Raw genomic sequence first — 26278 nt, 5'->3', positions numbered from 1 at the left:
GGATTCGAACCAGTGACCTTGGGGTTGGGAAGCAGCCACCCTACCCCCTACACTACAGTGGAGTTGTGGTGAAGAGAGGTTGAGACTTTGATGAATGTGAGATTTTTCAATGATTCTTAAAATAAAGAGAAATTAGTATAAATTAGCCACACCAAGTAAGAAGAGGACTTTTTTGTGACCTGTGACTATTTTTTGGTGAATTAAAATGAATTAAAAAGCACTTAACAGCAAGTTACAAAGTTGAGCTCCTTCTCCTGCTGCTGTGAAAAAAATACATTGAGCTGAATGAGAGCAGAGAGCTCCCTGGCTGCATTTAAAAAATATTTTAAATTATTATCTAAGTCTCTTTGCATTTTTGACCAGAATTTTAGCCAGAAGACAAGTGTGGCTACAAAACTGGAGAAAATAATTTGTCTAGAGTTTAATTTGTGGCCGTGCTGACAGTTTAGCCAGAAAAACTCTAGAATGTTTTTTTGCCTCTATCCACTCTGACACCACTCTGGCTCTGCTCGTTAGACGCAATACACACCCATTATAAAGCTGAAAAAAATCAGAAAAAGTTAAATATTTTAAAAAGTATAAAGAGTTAAAAAGAGAAAAGTAATGCCAATAAAGTCCAGAAAAAGCTGCACGTTTTGATATATGAATTGTTGAAATAGCACAAAGTATGAAGGACTAGAAGAAGACCGTAAAAAGGCGGAAGAAAATGGCCAAACAGAAGAACAATAGTGTGACTGCTCAGCAGTCACACTAATTATTTTATCTCAGAATCTTTAAAAAAAAATCTCTGTTGTTGGCCCTAATGCTCTTCCATACTATTCAGCATAGAAGGTTTTTCACAGCTCAGTGTTGTAACTTCTCTGATCTTCCTCCTATGAAGTGTGTTTCTAAGTGTAGTTGTAGTTGTTGTGTTGCATCGTGTGAGAGCAGCAGGAGGAGTGTGGAGGTGTGAACCGGACTGTGGAGACTCACGGTCTTTGTGGTGTCCCTCCTCGTCCATGAAGATGTTGGTCTTCATGTTCCAGATGAACTGGTGAGCCAGAAGCTGAGACTTCTGAGCCGCCCACAGGATGTACTCTCTAACGTAGCCCATCTGACCACCACACACACACAACCACACAGACACACATACAACCACACACACACACACACACACACACACACACACACACACACACACACACACACACACACACACACACACACACACACACACACACAACAGTGATTTAAAAAGCTGCACAAAGCCTGAAGCTATCGAAGCACTGAGACAGTATCTACACCAACATGGAGCATCGTGGGGTTTCCTCTGTCGTCTGTCTGTCTGTTGACTTGCACCAAGACTGATTTCACTCAACTGGAAACCAAAGGCAGATCCAACGTATTCAGATCTTATGACCGATGTTATTATCAGACATTCAGAGCCGGAGAAAATAAGATTTTTACTGAAAGATCAGGAAAAGAAAGTTTCTATGAAGTCTTTTAGCCCTTTACTGATGATGTCAAATGTAATGAAATGTGTTTTTTTGCTTTGTTTAGGGTTTATATGTATCTATGTATCTATGTATCTATCTATCTATCTATCTATCTATGTATCTATCTATGTATCTATCTATCTATCTATCTATCTATCTATCTATCTATCTATCTATCTATCTATCTATCTATCTATTAATAATCTATTAATATGTTCGTTGATGGTTTCAAATAACTACTCTTGTCCTCTACGTGTGCAGAGATTAGCCTACTGTAAAGTTTAAGTATAAGCCCCAAAGAAATTTAAATCAAACACAACTGGACTTGGTTATTTGTCTAGGACAACTACTGTAGGACTTCCTAGACAAATAAGATTTACATTTCTTTGGGGATAACGATGCCCTGGACAAATGAGAATATTCATAGGCTTTTACATATAAGCCTTTGAGCAGATGCATCAGCTTTCTTGTGTTTTGAAATACATTTTTCAAATTCAAACATTTTTCAAATATTTGGGTATATTAGGCCTACTGTTAAACTATTCAATGGTAAGTACGAGATATGTTTTTTTGTTTTTTTTTGACAAAGACTGGAAGAGAGGCTCCAACTGTCCAATCAACAAGTTAAATATTTTTCTATGAACTTGTCGCTGAAGTAAAAAATAAAAATATGGACAGAGTTTAAAGGCCTATACCCCATTTTGACAGTTAATATAATGCAATAATGTTGACAGACTCACGTTACATTGTTGTTTAATTAAATATATAAATCAACGACAATGCCGTTTATATCTATCTATCTATCTATCTATCTATCTATCTATCTATCTATCTATCTATCTATCTATTGTATATATTTACTGTATATAGATAGATAGATATATAATTTTTCTTTCTAATGAATCCCTGTCATTGTATTCCCTTGTGACCTGTTTATGTTTCAATGTACCGGTAACTATAATGAGCTTTGTGTGTAAAGGTGTATGATGTTTGTATCATTGTCTGTTGTGTTGCGTTGCATGTTATTTTTATAAAGTAATTAGTTATAGTTACTGATTACTTTCTCCAAAAGAGTTAGGAACTGAATTACTACATTATAAAAGTAACTCATGACCAGGGTTAGTTGTGGTGTGTAGTAGTGTTGTGTACCTTGTCGTAGCGCAGCGCCTGTACGATCTGAGGGATGTAGAACAAGATGGCGTCGGGGGGGAAGGAGCGCAGCACCTTGACCCCGTACTGGGCGGTGAGGGGGTGGGGGGGGTACAGGCTGCTGAAGTAGGACAGCCCCGTGGGGGGGTCGGCCGGGGCCCAGCACAGGATGTGGCTCAGCTCCGGGGAGTCGGCGTCGATGGTGTGCCACGTCACCAAGAACTACACACACACAGACACACACAAAGCTTCATTAATTCCCTGGTCATGAACAGTTCATTATTAGGGCCACGGGCCATCGTCCGCGAAAAACGGCGAAAAAGGTCTCATAGAGAATGAATGGGAGAAGGTCAAAAAACGAACAAATCATCGGACTTTTCAAACTGCCTACTGCTGTCTACTGCTCAGGCATACTTTCACCTAGAGACTTCATTTAAACTTTAAACAGTAGACACAAGTCTTGTGTATTGTCGTATTACTCCATGTTTTGATAGGTCATATAGTTTTTGATCAATCCCTGATCAATGACCATGATCATTTTTGGAGAAATTATGAGATTATAATGGGTGTGTATTGGACGGAATGTTCGTGTCAGAGTGCGTGACATCATCGGTTAGAGTGGGAGAGATGCCAGAAAAACTCCAGATTTTTTCTCTTTCTACACTCGGCCCGGCCACAATTTACACTCTACACACATCATTTTTTCAGAATTTGTAAGACAAACTTGTTATCTCTCTCATCATGTGCTCAAAATATCAGAGAGACTTACAGAATTTACAGAATCAGCCTCTAAGTGCGGCCACGTCTGTCTCTGCTCCTCATTGACTCCAATACAAATATTTTCTGAGCCGTAGCTCCCGTGGCCCTCTCAAAATTTCCCCAGAGGAGATTTTCTAGCTATTATTATTAGTTAATTAAAGGGTTAAATGGTGTTTCACCTTGACAGCCTCTGGTACGTCGCTGACCGCTCCAGGGTCCAGCCTCACCAGCCGCGTTACCTCGGCAACGATGGCGTCGTTCTTAAACCTGGAGACGAGGACACAAAAAAACCAAAAAACACGTCAATAAAGGACAATATACAGAATATATATATATATATATATATATATTCATAAAACGGAAAGGTGAAATCCGGCGATCTGATTGGTTGTTAACCGTGGTATAATGAGCATATACCACGGCTACTATTCATTATCACAGCGTAGGCGTAGTTGTTTTAGAGGGAAATTCATGTAAAACCACTGATGCACGTTGCCTTCAGGGACAGTTTTTCATCATCAGTCTCTGTATTTCCCTCTAAAACAACTCTGTGTGGTAACGTTGTGTTATTATCTCATAGTGTGGTGAATGTGCAGCTCACAACTTGTCCACCAGAGCGTTGTGGAGTTGTTGGATTGTGTATTTGATGAGTTTGATGAGGGAAACCAAGAAATCCCATAATGAGCCTCCGTAGCGTAGCTCTGAGCAGCTCACGGCTCTGCTCCGCCGTTCTAAAAACAGCTTGCACCGACAATTAAAGGTAACGAACCTACTGCTATGACTATAGGGATTATGGCAATGGGGCCAATTTGCCAAAATTCTCTTTAAAGTTGATAAAAGCTTCTGTTTTCCTTTTCTAGTTGACTTATAAAGTCTATAGAGCAGAGGAAGTGGGAGCTGCAGGTTTTTTTTAAATGCAAACATATTAATTATTGCTATTAAAGATGCTAACAGCTAACAGCTAGCAGCTAACGGCTAACAGCTAACAGCTAACAGCTAACAGCTAGCAGCTTGTGACCTGGGGGGCAGCTGCATGGCCAGGTAGGGGGCGATGCTCCAGGCCAGGTTGACGTTGTCCTTCCACTGCTTCTCCGTCAGACTGATGTACTTGGACCTCCAGTTGGCGATGCTGGTCTCCACCGAGGTCTCCGTGGCGATGGCCAGCTCCTGGGTGGACAGCGGGTTGTACCAGGTGGTCAGACGCTCGATCTCACTGGCCTGGGAGGAAATAATAAACATTAAATATTAATATTAATATTAATAATGATGAGCAGGCTTCTTCAGTTTCAGTTTAATTTTATTGACAAGGGACAATGTACATTAATAAAACATTGTAAAAAACTAATGTAAATGCACTAGGGGTGGGAGAAAAAATCAATTCACATAAATATCGCAATATCTTTTTTGACGATTTTTAAATCGATTTTTTTTTTCAAAAGTCGATTTTTTTTTTTGAATTTTTTTTTTCTTTTGATGAATTTTTTTAAATATTGTGCAATGTGCATTTGTTCGCCTTTTTACATACAGAGAGTCCAGGTTTTGAAAAGGGTCTAAGTTCACTTTATAATGGAGTATGTTAATTTATAGGCTCCTACAGTGTTTGTGTGCAAATAAATGTTAAAAATGCTAAAGACTAAAGATCATAGAGAGAATCTGCAATATCGTAGAATCGCAATTTAAATCGAATCACCATCCAAAAAATCGTAGAAGAATCAAATCGGGAGAAAAGCATATCGTCCCAGCCCTAAAATGCACCCGAGTTAGCTAAAAGAGCTAGTTTTCATCGCCGGTCCTTCTGCCTGATGGTAAAAGGCAACCGTAAAGAAAAGCAACAATGAGGTAAAATACCAAAGACACATTAATAAATATACATTTGTAAGACAATAACACACATTAGCGTTAACACATTACGATCTCCACAGTCTGAGCTCTCACCAGTAACGCCAGCAGCAGCGTCCGCCGCTTCATGTAGTATTTGTGCAGCTGCGTCCCTCGGTTGCTCTTCTTGGACGTTCCTACGGCGACACGAGGAACAGGAAGTTAAAACCGCTGAACACTTTATTTATTTATTAAGCCTTTAGGATGTTTATGTGAGTTTATTATTTAAACGTTAACTCTTAGGAGTCTGAGACTATTTTGTTTCTGAATACTTTGGATTTTGCCTTTATAAGTTTACCTTTATAAACCACATAAAAACATGTGTAACATGTCCATGCTGCTTTGTATCTTTCCTTTTCAGCACAACTTTATCTATATGATCTGATAACTTTTATTTCATTTTAATCCACTTTTTAACACATTGGGCCCAAAAAATCCACAGAAATCATCAAATCCGGTTGAAAAAAATATAACCCCCCCCCCTTCCTGGGAGAAAAAAGTCGTACCATTATGAGAAAAAGTCGTAAATTTACGAGAATAAAGTTGTAATTTACGAGAATGAAGTCGTAAATTTCCTACGAGAATAAAGTCGTACATTTCCTATGAGAAAAAGTCGTAAATTTACGAGAATAAAGTCGTACATTTCCTACAAGAAAAAAGTCATAACATTACGAGAATAAAGTCGTAAATTTACGAGAATAAAGTCGTACATTTCCTACAAGAAAAAAGCCATAACATTACGAGAATAAAGTCGTAAATTTACGAGAATAAAGTCGTACATTTCCTACAAGAAAAAAGTCATAACATTACGAGAATAAAGTCGTAAATTTACGAGAATAAAGTCGTACATTTCCTATGAGAAAAAAGTCGTACTATTATGAGAAAAAGTCGTAAATTTACAAGATAAAGTTGTAATTTACGAGAATAAAGTCGTAAATTTACGAGAATAAAGTCGTAATTAACAAGAATAAAGTCGTAAATTTACGAGAATAAAGTCGTACATTTCCTATGAGAAAAAAGTCGTACTATGAGAAAAAGTCGTAAATTTACAAGATAAAGTTGTAATTTACGAGAATAAGGTCGTAAATTTACGAGAATAAAGTCGTAAATTTCCTACGAGAAAAAAGTCATAACATTACGAGAATAAAGTCGTAAATTTACGAGAATAAAGTCGTAATTAACAAGAATAAAGTCGTAAATTTCCTACGAGAATAAAGTTGTAAATTTCCTACGAGAAAAAAGTCATAACATTACGAGAATAAAGTCGTAAATTTACTACGAGAAAAAAGTCATAACATTACGAGAATAAAGTCGTAAATTTACGAGAATAAAGTCGTACATTTCCTATGAGAAAAAAGTCGTACTATGAGAAAAAGTCGTAAATTTACAAGATAAAGTTGTAATTTACGAGAATAAAGTCGTAAATTTACGAGAATAAAGTTGTAAATTTCCTACGAGAAAAAAGTCATAACATTACGAGAATAAAGTCGTAAATTTACGAGAATAAAGTCGTAATTAACAAGAATAAAGTCGTAAATTTCCTACGAGAAAAAAGTCATAACATTACGAGAATAAAGTCGTAAATTTCCTACGAGAAAAAAGTCATAACATAACGAGAATAAAGTCGTAAATTTACGAGATAAAGTCGTAAATTTACGAGAATAAAGTCGTACATTTCCTCGAGAAAAAAGTTATAACATTACGAGAATAAAGTCGTACATTTGTGATTTTTTTTCCCCTAGGAATATTTGGTCTTATTGGATCTAATCTTATTCTATTTAATATTAAAGGTTAGCGGTGTATTTGGTCTTATCGGATCGTATCTATTTTATATTAATTAATATTTAATATTTATATTATGTGTGTGCATACCAGACTTCTTGGAGGCGGTGGACATGCCGCTGGACAGTGGGTAGGTGTTGATCCATCCCTGGCTGCTCTGCTGCGAGCGCGAGCTGGAGTCCATGTTGCTGCGCATGTCGGCGGCGTTCATCACCGACAGACTGTTCAACGACGGGTCCTGGTTGTCTGTTCACACACACACACACACTCAGTACACACACACTGGTGCTGCTGGTCCTTTAACTGTATACTTACTCCTTTTAACATGAGTCTTTCCATTAATAGAGCACTCAGCTTTCTTACACACATGATGTTATCATATCATTAACCAGTATAGTGACTTTAGATGGTGACACACATGTTGTTATCTTATCATTATAACCAGTATTGTGACTTTAAGATGGTGTGAAACATCAATAATGTGGTCGATGAGGACGTTATCGTATCATTATAACCAGTACAGTGACTTTAGATGGAGGGAAACATCAATAATGTGGTCGATGAGGACGTTATCTTATCATTATAACCAGTACAGTGACTTTAGATGGAGGGAAACATCAATAATGTGGTCGATGAGGACGTTATCTTATCATTATAACCAGTACAGTGACTTTAGATGGAGGGAAACATCAATAATGTGGTCGATGAGGACGTTATCTTATCATTATAACCAGTACAGTGACTTTAAGATGGTGTGAAACATCAATAATGTGGTCGATGAGGACGTTATCTTATCATTATAACCAGTACAGTGACTTTAAGATGGTGTGAAACATCAATAATGTGGTCGATGAGGACGTTATCTTATCATTATAACCAGTACAGTGACTTTAGATGGTGTGAAACATCAATAATGTGGTCGATGAGGACGTTATCTTATCATTATAACCAGTACAGTGACTTTAGATGGTGTGAAACATCAATAATGTGGTCGATGAGGAGGAGGAGGATCTGCAGAGCGAGATGAGTCGTCTGCTGCTGTGATGTGATGTCATGCATGTGCAGGGAGCTCCACTGGGGTTGACATGGTGGTAGCAGCTGCCTTCAACCACTGATACTGGCTCAGATACTTATTATTATTCTGTTATCGGCTCAGATGATTATTATTCTGCTAGCGGGTTGTCACGAGAACCGACGCTTCGGTACCAAGTCGATGCAAACACGCAAGAAATACGTCGGTATCTATCTGCTTCTTTTACGGATATACTACAACTCGGTGTGCGCCACAGGTTTGAGCTCATGTTTACATGACGAGAGAGATAACAGATATATAGATATAGAAACAAGTGGTAATAATCCCCCCCCCCAAAAAAAAAGTTAAAAAAATTCTTGAAAAAAGTGATCAAATTAAAAATAAATTAAAAATTAAACATTTTCTAAAAAAATAAAAAATAAAAGTTACAAATTTTCTAAAAAAAAAAAAAAAAAGAAAAAAAAAAGTGTTCAAATTTTTTAAAAAGTTACAAATTTTCTAGAAGAAAAAGTGGTCAAATTTAAAAAAAAAAAGTGGTCAAAAAAAAGAAAAAAGTTACAAATTTTCTAAAAAAAAAAAAAAAAAAGTGGTCAAATTTCAAAAAAAAAAGAAGAAAAAAGTTACAAATTTTCTAAAAAAAAAAAAAAAAAAAAAGTGGTCAAATTTCAAAAAAAAAAAAAAAGTGGTCAAAAAAAAAAGAAAAAAGTTACAAATTTTCTAAAAAAAAAAAAAAAGGTCAAATTTTAAAAAAAAAATTGAAAAAAAAGGGAAATAAATTCTAGAAAAAGTGGTAATATTTTTCAAAAACAATTCTAGAAAGAAGTGGTAAAAATTGTCAAAAAATAAATAAAGTTGGACCCCACTTTGAGAACCGTTGGCCTAGTTAATTAAGAAGCACATGGGTTCTAGTGTTTTGTGTGTGTGTTTTTTTTTTGATTGCGGTATCGAGAATCGTGTAAAGTCACTGGTATTGGTATCGACTACTGAAACTCTGGTACCGTGACAAGTCTGGTCTGTTGTCTGTTAAAGCGCGATGGGGGAAGTCGGTTACAATCTGATCCAGGATCTGCGGTTAGAGGACCGGTCTACCTGAAGCAGCAGCAGCAGCAGCAGCAGCAGCAGCAGCTCGATGGGAATGAGAGCCGAGTGGCCGAGTCGCTGAGTCGCTGAGTCGTGGAGGAGGGGGAGTGGTGGCGAGGCGAGGGGGGGGGGGTGACGTGATGATTTATCATGCAGCTCAACGCAAACTGACAAATTTGCGCTTTTTCCTCACAGCTGCTAAACAACAGAGGTGAAAAGAGAAGAGAGAGGAGAGACACTGAGGGAAACTACTTAAAAGACACACTCAAAATCTTTCCAAGAATATTTGTCTTATTTCTTGTCTAAACTAATCTGTTTCCACTTAAAATAAGACTCATCACCTAATAATTAACTTGTTTTTAGATCAAACAAATTTTCACTTCACTTTTCACAAAATCTGCTTGAAAGAAGTAAAAAGTGTCTAAAAACAAGCTGCTTTTTATGTGATGAGTCTTATTTTAAGTATAATTTGATTTGTTTTGATTAGAAATGACATTTTGACAAGAAATAAAACAAATATTCTCGGTAAGATTTTTAGTTTTTGCAGTGTGTTCAATGCTTTCCCAGCTAGTATCTATACACTGCAAAAACTCAAATATCTTAGCTTGTTTTTAGACACTTTTTACTTCTTTCAAGCAAATTTTCACTTGAAATAAGTAGAAAAATCTGATAGTGGAGCAAGTTTTTCTTTCTTATTACAAACACAAAAAACTTGCTCCACTATCAGATTTTTCTACTTATTTCAAGTGAAAATCTGCTTGAAAGAAGTAAAAAAGTGTCTAAAAACAAGCTGCTTTTTAAATGTGATGAGTCTTATTGTAAGTAGAATGAGATTTGTTTTGATTAGAAATGACATTTTGACTACAAATAAGACAGATAAGATATTATCGGTAAGATTTTGAGTTTTTGCAGTGCAGAAAAGTGATGGAGTGAGAGGAAACAGTGGAGAAAGAGAGAAATAAAACTCTGTGTTTGCGTGACAGATAGATCCGTGATAGATCTATCTATCGGCAGCAGCGTGAGGATCAGAGGCGTCAGATTTGTCAGGCGTTGTGGTCGGCATGCCGACGAGCTCCGAGCTGCGAGCTCGGCCGCGTCGTTAAGGCTTACTCAGGATCGATATCGGGGAAGTGCTGGACACGATAAGCGATCCAAATATCCCGGCGGAGAGCGTGCTGGGCGCGGGCGTGGAGCCAAGCTCACCGGGGGGGACGAGGTGGCACGCCGCCAGGTACTTCTTGTCCGACAGGATGCTGGCGTAGAAGCGGATGATGATGCTGATGTCCTCGCGCAGGCGCTTGTCGCCCTGCGTGGGGAACTTGGGAGGAGCGCTGCAGAGAGACAGGAAGTCATCGGAAAGAGATGTTATCAGTTACATTAACATAGCAGGTGACGTTTATTTAGCTTTTATTCAGAGTTTTTTTTTGTTTTTTTAAAGAAAGAGACAGAGAGAGAGTGGTAGAAAGAAAGAAAGAAAGAAAGAAAGAAAGAAAGAAAGAAAGAAAGAAAGAAAGAAAGAAAGAAAGGAGTAAAAAGACAGAGAAAGGGTGTAGAAAAACAGAAAGGAAGGAAGGAAGAAAGAAAGAAAGAAAGAAAGAAAGAAAGAAAGAAAGGAGTAAAAAGACAGAGAAAGGGGCTAGAAAGACAGAAAGAAAGAGGGGGATAGATAGATAGAAAGAGGTAGATAGATGGAGATAGAGGGGTAGAAAGAAAGAAAGAAAGAAAGAAAGAAAGAAAGAAAGAAAGAAAAAGAAAATTCCTCTTTTCTTTTACTCATCAGATGACGTTTCTGTGTTTGTATGAATTAACTCTGTGGTCCAGATTCACATATTTATGAGACAATAAAGGTTTGAACTGTAAATTTTCATATTTCATTTCATTTCATTTAATCTTTACCATAAACTTCATCTAAAAAAAAAAATCTAATTTAAATCTCGAGGAGTCATTGAGGACATCGAGAGTTTAGAGAGAGAAATGTGTGTGAATGCTGAAAGCAGCTGAAGAAGGAAGCAAAAAGACAGAGAAAGGGGGTAGAAAGACAGAAAGAGTAGAAAGACAGACAGAAAGAAAGAAAGAGGGGGATAGATAGAAAGAGGTAGATAGATGGAGATAGAAAGAAAGAAAGAAAGAAAGAAAGAAAAAGACAGAGAGAGAGTGGTAGAAAGAAAGAAAGAAAGAAAGAAAGAAAGAAAGAAAGAAAGAAAGAAAGAAAAAGACAGAGAGAGAGTGGTAGAAAGAAAGAAAGAAAGAAAGAAAGGAGTAAAAAGACAGAGAAAGGGTGTAGAAAAACAGAAAGGAAGAAAGAAAGAAAGAAAGAAAGAAAGAAAGAAAGAAAGAAAGGAGTAAAAAGACAGAGAAAGGGGCTAGAAAGACAGAAAGAAAGAGGGGGATAGATAGATAGAAAGAGGTAGATAGATGGAGATAGAGGGGTAGAAAGAAAGAAAGAAAGAAAGAAAGAAAGAAAGAAAAAGACAGAGAAAGGGGCTAGAAAGACAGAAAGAAAGAGGGGGATAGATAGATAGAAAGAGGTAGATAGATGGAGATAGAGGGGTAGAAAGAAAGAAAGAAAGAAAGAAAGAAAGAAAGAAAGAAAGAAAGAAAGAAAGAAAGAAACAAACAAACAAAGAAAGAAACAAAGAAAGAAAGAAAGAAAGAAAGAAAGAAAGAAAGAAAGAAAAAGACAGAGTTCCAAGTTCCTCTTTTCTTTTACTCATCAGATGACGTTTCTGTGTTTGTATGAATTAACTCTGTGGTCCAGATTCACATATTTATGAGACTATAAAGGTTTGAACTGCAAATTTTCATATTTCATTTCATTTCATTTAACCGTTACCATAAACTTAATCTAAAAAAAAAATCTAATTTAAATCTCGAGGAGTCATTGAGGACATCGAGAGTTTAGAGAGAGAAATGCGTGTGAATGCTGAAAGCAGCTGAAGAAGGAAGCAAAAAGACAGAGAAAGGGGGTAGAAAGAAAGAAAGAAAGAAATAGTAGAAGGACAGAAAGAAAGAAAGAAAGAAAGAAAGAAAGAAAGAAAGAAAGAGGGGGTAGATAGATAGAAAGAGGTAGATAGATGGAGATAGAGAGGGAAAGAAAGAAAGAAAGAAAGAAAGAAAGAAAGAAAGAAAGACAGAAAGAAAGAAAGAGGGGGATAGATAGAAAGAGGTAGATAGATGGAGATAGAGAGGGGTAGAAAGAAAGAAAGAAAGAAAAAGACAGAGAGAGGGGTAGAAAGAAAGAAAGAAAGAAAGAAAGAAAGAAAGAAAGAAAGGAGTGAAAAGACAGAGAAATGGTGTAGAAAGACAGAAATAAAGAAAGAAAAAGACAGAGAGAGGGGGGTAGAAAGAAAGAAAGAAAGAGGGGATAGATGGAAATAGGTAGATAGTGGAGATAGAGAGGGGTAGAAAGAAAGAAAGAAAGAAAGAAAGAAAGAAAGAAAGAAAGAAAGAAAGAAAGAGGGGATAGATAGAAATAGGTAGATAGTGGAGATAGAGAGGGGTAGAAAGAAAGGAGTTAAAAGACAGAGAAATGGTGTAGAAAGACAGAAATAAAGAAAGGAAGAAAGAAAAAGACAGAGAGAGGGGGTAGAAAGAAAGAAAGAAAGAAAGAAAGAAAGAAAGAAAGAAAGAAAGAAAGAAAGAAAGAAAGAGGGGATAGATAGATAGAAAGAGGTAGATATATGGAGATAGAGAGGGAAAGAAAGAAAGAAAGGCAGAAAGAAAGTAGTGACATTAAAACGATGTCATCACCATATATGGACGCGTCTCAGTCTCAGTATTTTCCTGTGAATAACTGTTAGTTAAATGTGTGTATTAAAGTACCTGAAGTAGTCGAAGGCGGTGGAGTAGATCTTCTCTCTGAGCACGTTTCTCACCGTGGAGTTGGTGACGACGTCAGAGTGAAGCAGAGCCAGACCCAGAGTCAGCAGCCTGCACACACACACACAGAGTAGATCTATGTCTAGTGTTGTGTCGTGTCGTGTCGTGTCGTGTCGTGTCGTGTCGTGTCGTGTCGTGTTGTGTAGTGTAGTGTTGAACCTGAAGCGCGGTCCGATGGCGGCCACGTGGCGGTTGAGGCTGCTGCTGGCTCCGCCCACGTTGAGCGACAGCGAGCGCTGCATCAGACTGCCGAAGATCTCCACCTGGTCGGCACTAGAGTACTTAGCGATCTCAAACCTCTGGACCAGGAACTAGAGGAGGAGGAAGAAGAAGGAGTTAGAGGAGGAGGAGGAGAGGAGGAGTTAGACTAGGACCCGATTATAGCCCGTTTGAGAAGAATCAGTAATCGGCCAAAATTCGCCGATTGTCGCCGATATTTTCAGAAATAAAATGCAGTGAATAAGACTTGGTTTTACTTTGAAAATGTTCCCCCATTTGAAAAGATCCCCGACATTAGGCTATTTATCCTGTAGAGGGGCATCCAACTGCATCCACTGTCCACTAACCACCTCACAGCACAGCAGAGTGACAAGTGTCATGACTTCCTGTATCTGGCCCTTCAAAATAAAAGCCCTATAGCCTTTCATACAGTTCAGTCATATTGATTTTGACTTCATTTTGACAAGACACGGCTCCAAATGTTGTTGTTTTTTCCTGCGAGCAATCGACCAATGACATTTTGGTCGACCAGTGCTTTGTAAACTATTTGGGGGCAGCCCTAGTTTATATATTATATAATATATATAGATATTATTTAAATTAATACAATTTTAAAACTTTATTTAAAAAAAATAATAATCGGCCGATTAATCGGATGATTTTTTCCCTTCCCCCCCTAATAATCGTAATTGGCATCGGCCCCAAAAAATCCATATCGGTCGGGCCATATTAGGAGAAGAGAGAAGAGGAGGAGGAGAGAGGAAGAGGAGGAGAGGAAGAGGAAGAGGAGGAGGAGGAGGAGAGAAGAGGAAGAGGAGGAGGAGGAGGAGAGAGAAAGAGGAGGAGAGAGGAGCAGATGTAGTCTACCTCGATCCAGATGTGGTGAGGTGTAACATCTGGAGGACAGGGTAGAGGTTGACTCTCCTCTGAAGCAGCCAGAGGATCGGCCTCCACCACCGCGTCAGAGAACAACCCCATCTTCAGCTCTACGGTCATCTGCCACGCTCCCGCCATCTCACGCATGAACTGAGACAGAGAGAGACGGGACAAAGTTACAGTTACACTTACAGTTACAATTTCTCCAAAAACATTTCAACTTTTATAGAAAAAAGTGGTAATAATTTCCCCCCAAAAAAAGGTTAAAAAAAAATCTTGCAAAAGTGGTAAAACTTTAAAAAAAAAAAAACTAATACACTTTCTAAAAAAAAAGTGGTCAAATTGTAAAAAAAAAGTTACAAATTTTCAAAAAGAAAAAAAAGGTGGTCAAATAAAAAAAAATAAAAAAACTTAAAAATTTTCAAAAAAAAAGTGGTCAAATTAAAAAAAAAGAAAAAAAAAAGTTAAATTTTCTAGAAAAAAGTGGTAAAATTTGTCCCAAAAAAAAGTTACAGTTACAACACAGATACAACCTGGAAACAGTGTTAGGGTTAACTCTGACAAATTGTTACTGCTCGTCTGTTTTGGACCAAAGTAAAACATCTTGTAAAGTTTGAATGTTATGAATTGTATCTCCCAGGATCCTTCACCCTGTCAGGGTTTAAAAAGAGTCTAAACAGTAAGAAATTATGCATTATTACTGTTTTTCCTGCTCATTTACATCAAACATTTTAGTTTTTTACTTTTACCAGTTCAGTTTTGTGCAGTTTAAATAGAAAACTGGCCAAAAAAGTTACAAAAACCAATAGAAACAAGAGGCATTTACACAAAACAAAATGTTGTTTTTAGGAGATTTCTCTGATCCTGTGTTGTGTATAAACGGCTACGTACCGGTACTTCCACCCCGACGCGCGCCGCCAGCAGCCACTCCCAGCATGCAATAGCCGTCTCCATGCCGTGCTCGGTGAACATCTTCAGAGGAGACCAGCACAGGTGGTGCAGCAGCTGAGGATCACAGTCTAAAGAGAGGAAGAGGAGGAGGAGGAGAGAGGAGGAGGAAGAGGAGGAGGAGGAGAGAGGTAAGAATCAGTCTAGAAACAGAAATCCTTTTGACAGTTGCTAAGAAATGTTTTGCAATAAAGTGGAAATCTGACGCCCCCTTCCAATTAAAATGTGGCTTTGTGAACTCAACAGCTGTTTGCCTCTATACAGAAAATTTTCAATTTATATGTAAAGTCTACCAGCTCACCAGACTGACTAATTTATCTGTATTGGAACCTGATCTCTGAGTAGTGATGCTGCTTTGTCTCTCTGTATCTTCCATTACTGCATAATGTGTTTTATTTATTCATTTTTTACTATTACGGTATTATTATTATTATCTTTATGTATTTATTTTTTGACTTTCTATTGTCCTGTCATTTGAGTGAGTTTAGGGCTGTCTGCATTTTCAAAACAAGCTATGCAAGAACAAACATGAAAAGCCACTGTTTATCCATAAAAGGAGTAACTCTTTGGAACAACCTCAATCAACTGAAATTGTGAGTGATGAAGTCTGATTCAATTAACATGTCCAAAATAAAAAAAATAAATAAATAAAAAAAAAAGTATAAACAAGATAATATAATCACCTATTGGGAGTAAAATCTGCAGAATCTAGAATCTGAGCTTGTCTGTTCTACTTGGTCTTTTCTGTTGTTTTGCATGAAGTCATAATATTAAACCTGTCTGCTCTTGTTTAGTTCTGACTTTGTTTTAGTTTTAGTTTTATTTTTTAGTTTTCTTGGCTCTTAAATCTTCAATCCTGTATAATAAAATCTTTAAGTACAACAGGCGGCACAATGAGTTTTAGCTTCAGCCTCCACCTTCTGGTCCATGTTTCACTGACTCACTTGATTTGATTTGATTTGATTTGGTCTCGTCAGTTTGTAAATGTAACTGTTGCTCTAGTTCTTGAAATAATAAAAAAATAAAATATGAAAATAAAAACAGAACAAATGCAGATGAGAGAGAGAGTGTGACCTTTGGAGCTGATGAGCAGCGCGGCCAGCTTGAACATGGCCTCGGTGAAGGCTTCAGGATGACCCGAGTCCAGAGCTTCTCCCATCTGCTTGATCATCAGCCGACTGAGGTCCGACGTTCCTCTGACGGCCTGGGCAAAGTGGATCATCCCAGAGACCTGCACACACACGGAGCGGAGACACACAGTAAACACAGCTCAGCTTCATCCACAGACACACACACGGTCCTCGGATACTGCTTCTGTACAGGAAACACGTCTAGCATGAATAAATACAACACATAAACGAGCATTAACAGGCGGCTTCACCTCTCCAGCGTATCGGTTCCTCAGGTTGAGTGAAGCCATGAAGTTGGAGTAATCCTTCTTCACACAGGCCGGTCGCTCCGTCAGCTGAGTCGACTGGAAACGCAAAATATTAAATATTAAATATTCTGACACGATGCCACACAATGTCAAGAGGTGTAATCAGTATTTTTTCTATATACAGGAAAATAAATCTGGACTCAAATGTCGAAAAAAAACAAAAAATACAATTCGTTTTTGCATTGCAACACTATGTTTCTTAACAAATTTTACATAATTTGTCACAATATTTAGGAAAAAGACAGTGTTTTTAGAATAGGTCCTGCTCAGTATCGACAAAATGCAATAAAATCTATTTCAACTTAGGCTACTGTTTTCAGAAGAAAGTATATTTTTATAAGTCCGCTTAAATCCACTGTAGATGGGTAAAATATCTAATATCTATCATTCTTCTGTGGTTACACCATTTGACTTTTTCAGGGGCATTCAATGTCAATGTCAACTTTATCTATATAGCACATTTAAAAGGCCTATGGCCAACCAAAGTGCTTTACAGGATAAAATAATGAGCAACAATAAACAATACAAGCAAAACAGATAAAAGCTCCAATACAGGAGACTTAACTCAGCTAGAGGCCCGGGGGAACAAGTGGGTCGTAAGATGTGTTTTAAAAACAGAGAGGCTAGTCACAGACCGCACAGAAAAGGGCAAAGCGTTTCACAGCGTGGAAACCGCAACTGCGAAGGCTCGATCTCCTCTAGTTTTAAAGACCTTGACTTTGACATACTACAGCGTTACGGCGCCACACACAGGCCTGGTGGACATACTACAGCGTTACGGCGCCACACACAGGCCTGGTGGACATACTACAGCGTTACGGCGCCACACACAGGCCTGGTGGACGAACTACAGCGTTTAGAGTTGTTGTTAGAGTTGTTTTCAGTGGATCAATGTGTGATTGCAAAGATTTCTGGAAACAACGACATGTTTATGGAGAAACCTTTTTAATAAAAAACAAAGAAGAATAAAAGGTAGTGTGTTTGTGTGTCTCACCCCCAGCGTGGTGCTCTGTCGGTTGTATCCAGCGAAGTGCAGGATGCTCTCTGTTGCCATGGCGAGGCCCGTGTGCTGCGACAGCCCCGACACCCAGATCTGGTGCTTGTTCAGGTATTCCTGAGGAACGACGCGTACAGCAGTTAAAGGCACGGCACACTGACTGACTGGTTTATCTATAGTTTATATGACTCTGGTTCATTTATATCATATCTGTTTCATCTACCTGCAGGTTTATCTTATTGTTTTTCCTGCTCATTTACATCAAACATTTTAGTTTTTTTGTTTTACCAGTTCAGTTTTGTGCAGGTTAAATAGAAACTGACCAAAAAAGTTACAAAAACCAATAGAAACAAGAGGCATTTACACAAAACAATCATTATGTTTTTAGGAGATTTCTGTCCATCTCTGCATAACAATCATATATATGTTTCATCTACCTGTAGGTTTATCTATGTTATATCAGTTATATCTGTTTCATCTACCTGTAGGTTTATCTATGTTATATCTGTTTGATGTACCTGTAGATGAGACTTGGTGACAGACGGAGCCCACTTCATCGCCTCCTTCAGGATCTCTCCACAGCGAGCAGCAAAGTCCTTCACGATGCTCTACCGTCACACACACACACATACATCATTAATACTACACCCTGTACTGTTTAAAAAGAGTCTAAATGGTAAGAAATTATGCATTATTATTGTTTTTCCTGCTCATTTACATCAAACATTTTAGTTTTTTTTTTACTAGTTCAGTTTTGTGCAGTTTAAATAGAAATTGACCAAAAAAGTTACAAAAAACAAAAGAAACAAAAGGCATTCACACAAAACAATAATTTAGTTTTTAGGACATCAAGGCATAACAACCACTTTCTCTTGTCAAAGATGTGAGTGTATCTCCTTCTTCTTTCTACTATGTGCAACTGCAACCTGAACATCAATGCAAACCAGTATGACAGCAGCAAGTATAACTGTTGTAATCTACATAACTCTGCATGATAATATATGTTTTAATTAATCATAAAGGTTCTTAAATACCGTCACTTTAAGAAAAAAGCTTTAGTCTGAACCCTATCAGCAGAGTAAAGACCATTTATCTAACGTAACATTAGACAGGAAGGAGTTTAAATGTTAGTGTGTCATCTGTAATTAAAAAAGAATGATTAAATAAACTTAAACATTTGGTTTAGATGACAATTAATGACTTTAATATTTCAAACCTTTCCCCTGGGGGATTAATAAATGGTCTTTTATTAATAGATACTTGAAATATTTTGTGTAAATTATTAGTAATGTAATTATATAGTGTTGTAAAATGAATGCATGCAGAATAATGGTGATTATTTCTCTGACAATAATCTATCTCTATATGGTGACATCACTAATTCCCTCACCTCTCTGGCCTCGTACGTATCTGGGACCGTGATCCTGTACGGAGTGTCTGGGATGTCGTAGTACGGCTGGTCTTTGTGGATGTCCTGCAATGCAACGCATAATATGATATAATATAATACAATATAAGATAATATAATATAATATAATATGACATAATATGACATAATATAATATAATATAATATAATATAACATGATATAATATAATATAATATAATATAATATAATATGACATAATATGACATAATATAATATAATATAATATAATATAATATAATATAATATAATATAATATAATATAATATAATATAATATAACATGATATAATATAATATAATATAATATAATGTAATATAATATAATATAAAGTGTAGATCCTTACAGCGCTGAGAGAGAGCGACAGCGTCTGCAGGATGTCCAGCATCGTCTTCAGCACGCGGCCGCTCCACAGCAGGTGAGGGAAGCTGAGGGGGAGATAAAACACAGAGTGTGTGTGTGTGTGTGTGTTAACTTCAGTCTGAAGCTGCTGCAGTTTAAAAACAGTTAATTAATTAAAGCCTGAGTGTGTTAAGGAGTTAGAGAGTGTGTTTCCTACGTCTCGGCCAGGCCTGACAGGTATTTATCGGCCACTCTGCGGATCCTCTTGTGGATGTGGTTGAAGTTGACCAGCAGGAACTGAGCGTGGCGTTCCAGCTCCTCCTCGTGGCCTTTGGTCTTTGGCTGAATGTCACATAATCAATGAATTAATCAGTTAATCAGTTAATTAATCAGTTAATTAATTAATCAATCAATCAGTTAATTAATTGATTAAGACACAGTGTAATTACTCACCTTCTCAGCCATCATGTGCAGGAAGACCTCGAACACCTTGTCGCTGACGGCGATCACACACTGCATCATGCCTGGAGGGGATTTAACTCACTTTAATCTGTGACGAGGAAACGTTTTATTTTATTTTATTTAACTTTATTTCATTTAGTTTAGTTTAGTTTGTCCCTCTGCTCACCAGATTTATCTTTCTGTATCGCTCTGTCTTCAAAGTATCGGAACATGACCTGGAAGCGGTCCGAGTCCAGAGAGCGCAGCATCCTGAAGCAAAGCAGAAGATAGATAGATAGATAGATAGATAGATAGATAGATAGATAGATAGATAGATAGATAGATAGATAGATAGATAGATAGATAGATAGATAGATAGAAATTATCGAGTAATTCATTAATCAATAGTTGATAGACCTTATCGATCGATGATAGATTAATTGATAAGCGGTGATTTTCCTACCTAAATTTAAGGGGAAAATTTAAGCTCAACATTCCTTATAGGACTCTGCACTAGTATTTGTTAGTTTTTTTTAAGAGCACAGCACAATGAAAAATGTTTAAAGCAGAAGTCAGGTGAATGTTTGTGTTAATATAAGTCTTAAATAGTTATATCTTCCGACAGCAATCACTTCTATAGAGTGTTTGGTCTGAAACACGGGTCTGTCAGTCACTCTGCTCTGCTCTGAGCCCAGGAGAAAACTTTCCTTGTATCCTACAACCTTTATCCAATGAGGAGAGAGAACGGCATAAAGGGGCAGTCCTCTCTGTGTGTGCAGCTGTAATTTACGGTTTCAAAAGCCTGCCTGGAACGCAGCATTAGCCAAAACGACCGGATCGCTTACTTCTGCTTTAAAAGTAACATGTTATTTCACCTCCTCTCTCCTCTCGCTACATTATGTCCGCTTTGCTTGTTTACATTTCACAGTAAAACTCCCATTGAAAAGGATAGATTAATTGCAAATAATTTAATCGATTAAATTCTTATCGACAATGAATCGATAGTCGATTAATTGTTTACATCCCTAATAGACGATTGATGGTTCACCTCATGTACTCCAGCCTGTAGACAGACAGCAGATACGTGGACATGGCGAAGTCCAGCTTGTTGATGAGCGCCGCCACTTCAGGAGGAGGATCCAGCAGGTTGATGATGGTGCTGCGCAGGTCGTTCAGCTCCGCCTGTCCTCATGACAACAACCACACACCACCGTGAGCCAGGCGCTGCAGGTAGGGGTGGGTGTGTGTGTTACAGGTGTGTGTGTGTGTTGTGTTACCGGGGTGACGGTGTCGTTCTTCAGAGCAGAGTTGTACTGCAGCTCCGAGCGCAGCGGCTCCCCGCTGGGAAACGTCAGCAGAGGAGACTTGGTGGCGATCTCACACACACCTTCATACCACTCCTCTGGCCACAGACCTGAACACACACACACACACATTAAAGGGATAGTTCAACATTTTGTCAAACTGGCCCATCACCATAACCCCTATAGTCATAGCAGTAGGTTCGTTACCTTTAATTGTCGGTGCAAGCTGTTTTTAGAACGGCGGAGCAGAGCCGTGAGCTGCTCAGAGCTACGCTACGGAGGCTCATTATGGGATTTCTTGGTTTCCATCATCAAACTCATCAAATACACAATCCAACAACTCCACAACGCTCTGGTGGACAAGTTGTGAGCTGCACATTCACCACGCTATGAGATAATAACACAACGTTACCACACAGAGTTGTTTTAGAGGGAAATTCATGCAAAACCGCTGATGCACGTTGCCTTCAGGGACAGTTTTTCATCATCAGTCTCTGTATTTCCCTCTAAAACAACTCTGTGTGGTAACGTTGTGTTATTATCTCATAGCGTGGTGAATGTGCAGCTCACAACTTGTCCACCAGAGCGTTGTGGAGTTGTTGGATTGTGTATTTGATGAGTTTGATGAGGGAAACCAACAATTAAAGGTAACGAACCTACTGCTATGACTATAGGGGTTATGGCAATGGGCCAATTTGCCAAAAATGTTGTTGAATTATCCCTTTAAAGGTCAGCAGAGAGAGAGCGTCTTGTACCTGAACCCTCCACGGCGAAGCCCATGACGACGGAGTAGAGCCAGAAGTCCCTGAACAGCTTCTGCAGACGCGGCTTCGCTTCTTTGATCGGCGGCAGCCTCCGAGTCAGCTGAGGGAGGAGAGATCAGTGGTTGCTAGGATACAGCAGGTACAGCCCATAATAATAACAACAACACAGGATTAAAGAACAGATATTTCAGAACCAGCTTTATTGTAATTACACCAGGTACAACTTAATAATGCTCCGCCACACAAAGACAGATATTTAATTAAAGAATATTAAAATATATTAAATATCAGATAAAGTAGCAGACATTATTAAATAGATTAATAAAAGAGTTAAGGCAGTTCCTCATCCTGTTGGATCTCTACTCTTTCATCTGTGACACAATATGTCAAAACGTCTTAAATATCCCATAATGATCACTCACCACAGCTATGACTGGGATCAGGACACCGAGGTTTCCAGCACTGCTCGACGCCTGGAGAGAGAAACCAGTCAGAATAGAATAAAACTTAATTATTAATATTATTCATTATTATTATATATTATTAAACAGTCAGGAGGTTTAGAACCAGAACCAGAACCAGAACCAGCTCTAACTGTGCGTTCACACCAAAAGCTTCCAAAGCGTCAAAAACGCTCGAGGGTGGGCGTCAGACAAGACAGCTCCCAAAACGGCAAATATTTTCAGCTGCTTTGGTCGCTCGTCACGTGACTGACGTCAAAGTTCGATCGCGCTGGTCATTGGGGAGCCGAAATACAAAAAAAAGGAAAAAAAATGCCGCCGACGGACATCTCTATTCTGAAACGCGTCATAGCTAATTACCCTTAAGTTAACCAGGGCTCAACTTCTCGTCTGGTGATGCTTTGGACGCTCAGTGTCGCCGGGCTCTCATTGAAAATGTATTGACTTCTGGCGTTTTGAGGCTTTATAAGGTTTTGGTGTGAACGCACAGTCAGCTTCTCTGTTTCCTGGACAAACATCACTTTAAAGGTGTAGTACAGAAATGGCCGTTTGTCCTGTTTGTCGCGCCGAGTTGTCACAAGCTGCAACACGAGTTTACCTGAGTCAGGAAAACGAATTTGATTGGTCGTTATCGAGCGGGCGGGATATTCAAAGCTTGGGGCGAGCCCGAGCTCCGTGTGTGTGTGTGTGTGTGTGTGTGTGTGTGTGTGTGTGTGTGTGTGTGTGTGTGTGTGTGTGTGTGTGTCTCAGACGTTTGAATGACGGATGACAGATCCAATATCAGTGGCTGGTGAATCGTGTACAGGCTGACGTATAATCCGTGCGCCTGCATTATCCAATGTGGAAAAAAATACACACTTTCATCCCGGATTTACTCAAAAATAGAATTTTGCACAAAGTTTGACCTACATCGTCTGATAGATGAGTTATCACATTAATTTTATGACCCAGAGTGGGCTCAAATTCAGTTTTCTTTTCTGTACACCTTTAATCTTGTGCATTTTCTTGTTTTTAAAGTTTTTCACAGTGAGGCTATTTTATTGGATAATATGTATTTCTGGTTGAATAAAACTACATGAAATTGATGCATATTCCTCTTTCATATTGTCATTATTGGTAACCGTTTTATAAAAGCAATATATCACTCCAGTCCGTGGTCTATGCTCATTATACCACTCTAAGGGGCGTTGTTCGGCCCGACGCGGCCTGTCGTGATATATTGCTTAAATATAAACGTGTGTGTGTATAAACGCGCGCGTGTGTGTGTGTGTGTGTGTGTGTGTGTGTGTGTGTGTGTGTGTGTGTGTGTGTGTGTGTGTGTGTGTGTGTGTGTGTGTGTGTGTGTGTGTGACCTTGAGCGCGGGGCCTTTGTCCGACGCCCTCTCGCTGGCCCTCTTGCCCTCGAGGCCGAGCTGCACGAACAGCTCCAGCAGGTTGACCAGCAGCTCGTCCACCTGCTGCTCCGCATGCACGTTGGCCGCGATGTTCCCCAGAGCGTTGATCACCGCCAGAGAGCAGTGTCTTTATAAACACAGGGAGGATGTTAAAGGGATAGTTCACTCAAAATTGAAATTTCCCTCATTATCTCCTCCCCCTCATGTGGACTAAGGGCTGGGAGAAGTTTCAGAGTCCTCCGTGGCTTCTCTGAGTTACAGGGGGTCTCGGCGTAGCAGTGCATGTCCATATAACGGTTGCAAATGGATACCAACTGTCTTCGTAACAAAAAGACACACCAAAAAACATCCAAATAACCTCCATGCTGCTCGTATGTAATGTCCCTCTTGTATTGAAGCCCCGAAATTGTCCCAAAAAAAATTAAAGAAGTCTATATTTCAAGCTTGTTTTGTAGCGGAAGCTTCTCAAAGCTCCTCTTCCCAGTTCGTCAAATTTGGACACATGTCGGGGCTTCAATACAAGAGGGACATTACATACGAGCAGCATGGAGGTATTTGGATGTTTTTTGGTGTGTCTTTTTGTTACCAAGACAGTTGGTATCCATTTGCAACCATATGGACATGCACTGCTACGCCGAGACCCCCTGTAACTCAGAGAAGCCACGGAGGACTCTGAAACTTCTCCCAGCCCTTAGTCCACATGAGGGGGAGGAGAAATTTCAATCTTGGGTGAACTCTCCCTTTAATGCTGGTCCTCTATGAGCAGGAAGAGGACCTCACCTGTATCCGTGGTCCTTGTAGTCCTTGGTGGAGTAGACCATGGAACTGGCCTTCACGCTGATCTGCTGGAACAAGTTCCACACCTCCTGGTAGATGTATTGCTGAGGAGAGAAACTCACTACCTTAATACTGCTGCTGTTGTTGTTGTTGTTGTTTCCTGCTCCAATCAGGGAGAGGAACAGAAAGAGAAACAGAAAGGTAGAGGAAGAGGAATAGAAAGAGGAACAGGGATAGGAATAGAAAGAGGAAGAGGAATAGAAAGAGGAAGAGAAACAAAGGTAGAGGAAGAGGAATAGAAAGAGGAACAGGAATAGGAATAGAAAGAGGAATAGAAAGAGGAAGAGAAACAGAAAGGTAGAGGAAGAGGAATAGAAAGAGGAAGAGAAACAGAAAGGTAGAGGAAGAGGAATAGAAAGAGGAACAGGGATATGAATAGAAAGAGGAAGAGGAATAGAAAGAGGAAGAGAAACAGAAAGGTAGAGGAAGAGGAATAGAAAGAGGAACAGGGATAGGAATAGAAAGAGGAATAGAAAGAGGAAGATGAATAGAAAGAGGAACAGGGATAGAAAGAGGAAGAGGAATAGAGAGAGGAAGAGGAAGAGAAACAGAAAGGTAGAGGAAGAGGAATAGGAATAGAACGAGGAAGAGGAAGAGAAACAGAAAGGTAGAGGAAGAGGAATAGAAAGAGGAACAGGGATAGGAATATAAAGAGGAAGAGGAAGAGAAACAGAAAGGTAGAGGAAGAGGAATAGAAAGAGGAACAGGGATAGGAATAGAAAGAGGAAGAGGAATAGAAAGAGAAAGAGAAACAGAAAGGTAGAGGAAGAGGAATAGAAAGAGGAACAGGGATAGGAATAGAAAGAGGAAGAGGAATAGAAAGAGAAAGAGAAACAGAAAGGTAGAGGAAGAGGAATAGAAAGAGGAACAGGGATAGGAATAGAAAGAGGAAGAGGAATAGAAAGAGGAAGAGAAACAGAAAGGTAGAGGAAGAGGAATAGAAAGAGGAACAGGGATAGGAATAGAAAGAGGAAGAGGAATAGAAAGAGGAAGAGAAACAGAAAGGTAGAGGAAGAGGAATAGAAAGAGGAACAGGGATAGGAATAGAAAGAGGGATAGGAATAGAAAGAGGAAGAGAAACAGAAAGGTAGAGAAAGAGGAATAGGAAGAGGAACAGGGATAGGAATAGAAAGAGGAAGAGGAATAGAAAGAGGAAGAGAAACAGAAAGGTAGAGGAAGAGGAATAGAAAGAGGAACAGGAATAGGAATAGAACGAGGAAGAGGAATAGAAAGAGGAAGAGGAAGAGAAACAGAGAGGTAGAGGAAGAGGATTAGAAAGAGGAAGAGAAACAGAAAGGTAGAGGAAGAGGAATAGAAAGAGGAACAGGGATAGGAATAGAAAGAGGAAGAGGAATAGAAAGAGGAAGAGAAACAGAAAGGTAGAGGAAGAGGAATAGAAAGAGGAACAGCAATAGGAAGAGGAATAGAAAGAGGAAGAAGAGGGATAGAGAGAGGAACAAGAACAGGAAAAGAGAGAGGAACAGGAAGAGAAACAGAGGAACAGAGGGTAGAGGAAGAGAAAGAGGAACAGGAATCAAAAGAGGAAGAGAAAGAGAAAGAGGAATAAGAACAGGAAAAGAGAGAGGAACAGGGAGAGGAAAAGAAAGAGAAAGAGGAATAGGAAGAGGAACAGGAATAGGAACAGAAAGAGGAACAGGGACAAACTGCAGCAGGAAACTCATTTTAATTCAACAACTAATTTTACACATTGTTTTTAACTACCTAGTTTATTATTCATTTGGTTCCTTTGGTGTTGCTGTGTTTCTCTTTTTGTCGTGTTTGGTTTAATTTATCTG

General features: G+C 38.8%; 2 protein-coding genes across 2 annotated transcripts in view; one reads left to right on the top strand and one right to left on the bottom strand.

The window, feature by feature from the left end:
- Window positions 1-26278, top strand: part of ube2l3a (ubiquitin-conjugating enzyme E2L 3a) — a 274466-nt gene that overhangs the window by 185200 nt on the left and 62988 nt on the right. The gene's annotated exons all lie outside the window — the stretch shown is intronic.
- pi4kaa (phosphatidylinositol 4-kinase, catalytic, alpha a) overlaps window positions 1-26278 on the bottom strand; it is a 61086-nt gene that overhangs the window by 12148 nt on the left and 22660 nt on the right. Inside the window, exons 17-42 of the mRNA XM_083983602.1 lie at window positions 24426-24526; window positions 23604-23772; window positions 22213-22263; window positions 21782-21890; window positions 21000-21136; window positions 20771-20904; window positions 19910-19992; window positions 19735-19805; window positions 19499-19623; window positions 19286-19367; window positions 18904-18987; window positions 18032-18121; window positions 17511-17630; window positions 16460-16552; window positions 16153-16309; window positions 15022-15149; window positions 14122-14280; window positions 13195-13346; window positions 12979-13086; window positions 10360-10487; window positions 7134-7289; window positions 5319-5398; window positions 4402-4601; window positions 3563-3650; window positions 2625-2846; window positions 973-1093 (exon numbers count right to left, since the gene is read on the bottom strand). Of these exons, the coding sequence (XP_083839728.1) occupies window positions 973-1093; window positions 2625-2846; window positions 3563-3650; window positions 4402-4601; window positions 5319-5398; window positions 7134-7289; window positions 10360-10487; window positions 12979-13086; window positions 13195-13346; window positions 14122-14280; window positions 15022-15149; window positions 16153-16309; window positions 16460-16552; window positions 17511-17630; window positions 18032-18121; window positions 18904-18987; window positions 19286-19367; window positions 19499-19623; window positions 19735-19805; window positions 19910-19992; window positions 20771-20904; window positions 21000-21136; window positions 21782-21890; window positions 22213-22263; window positions 23604-23772; window positions 24426-24526 (3148 nt within the window). The remainder of the gene's footprint in view (window positions 1-972; window positions 1094-2624; window positions 2847-3562; window positions 3651-4401; window positions 4602-5318; window positions 5399-7133; window positions 7290-10359; window positions 10488-12978; window positions 13087-13194; window positions 13347-14121; window positions 14281-15021; window positions 15150-16152; window positions 16310-16459; window positions 16553-17510; window positions 17631-18031; window positions 18122-18903; window positions 18988-19285; window positions 19368-19498; window positions 19624-19734; window positions 19806-19909; window positions 19993-20770; window positions 20905-20999; window positions 21137-21781; window positions 21891-22212; window positions 22264-23603; window positions 23773-24425; window positions 24527-26278) is intronic.

This window comes from Trachurus trachurus (genome assembly GCF_905171665.1).
Source record: "Trachurus trachurus genome assembly, chromosome: 12".
NCBI classification, from domain to species: domain Eukaryota; kingdom Metazoa; phylum Chordata; class Actinopteri; order Carangiformes; family Carangidae; genus Trachurus; species Trachurus trachurus.
This window is presented reverse-complemented; position numbering and strand designations above follow the sequence as displayed.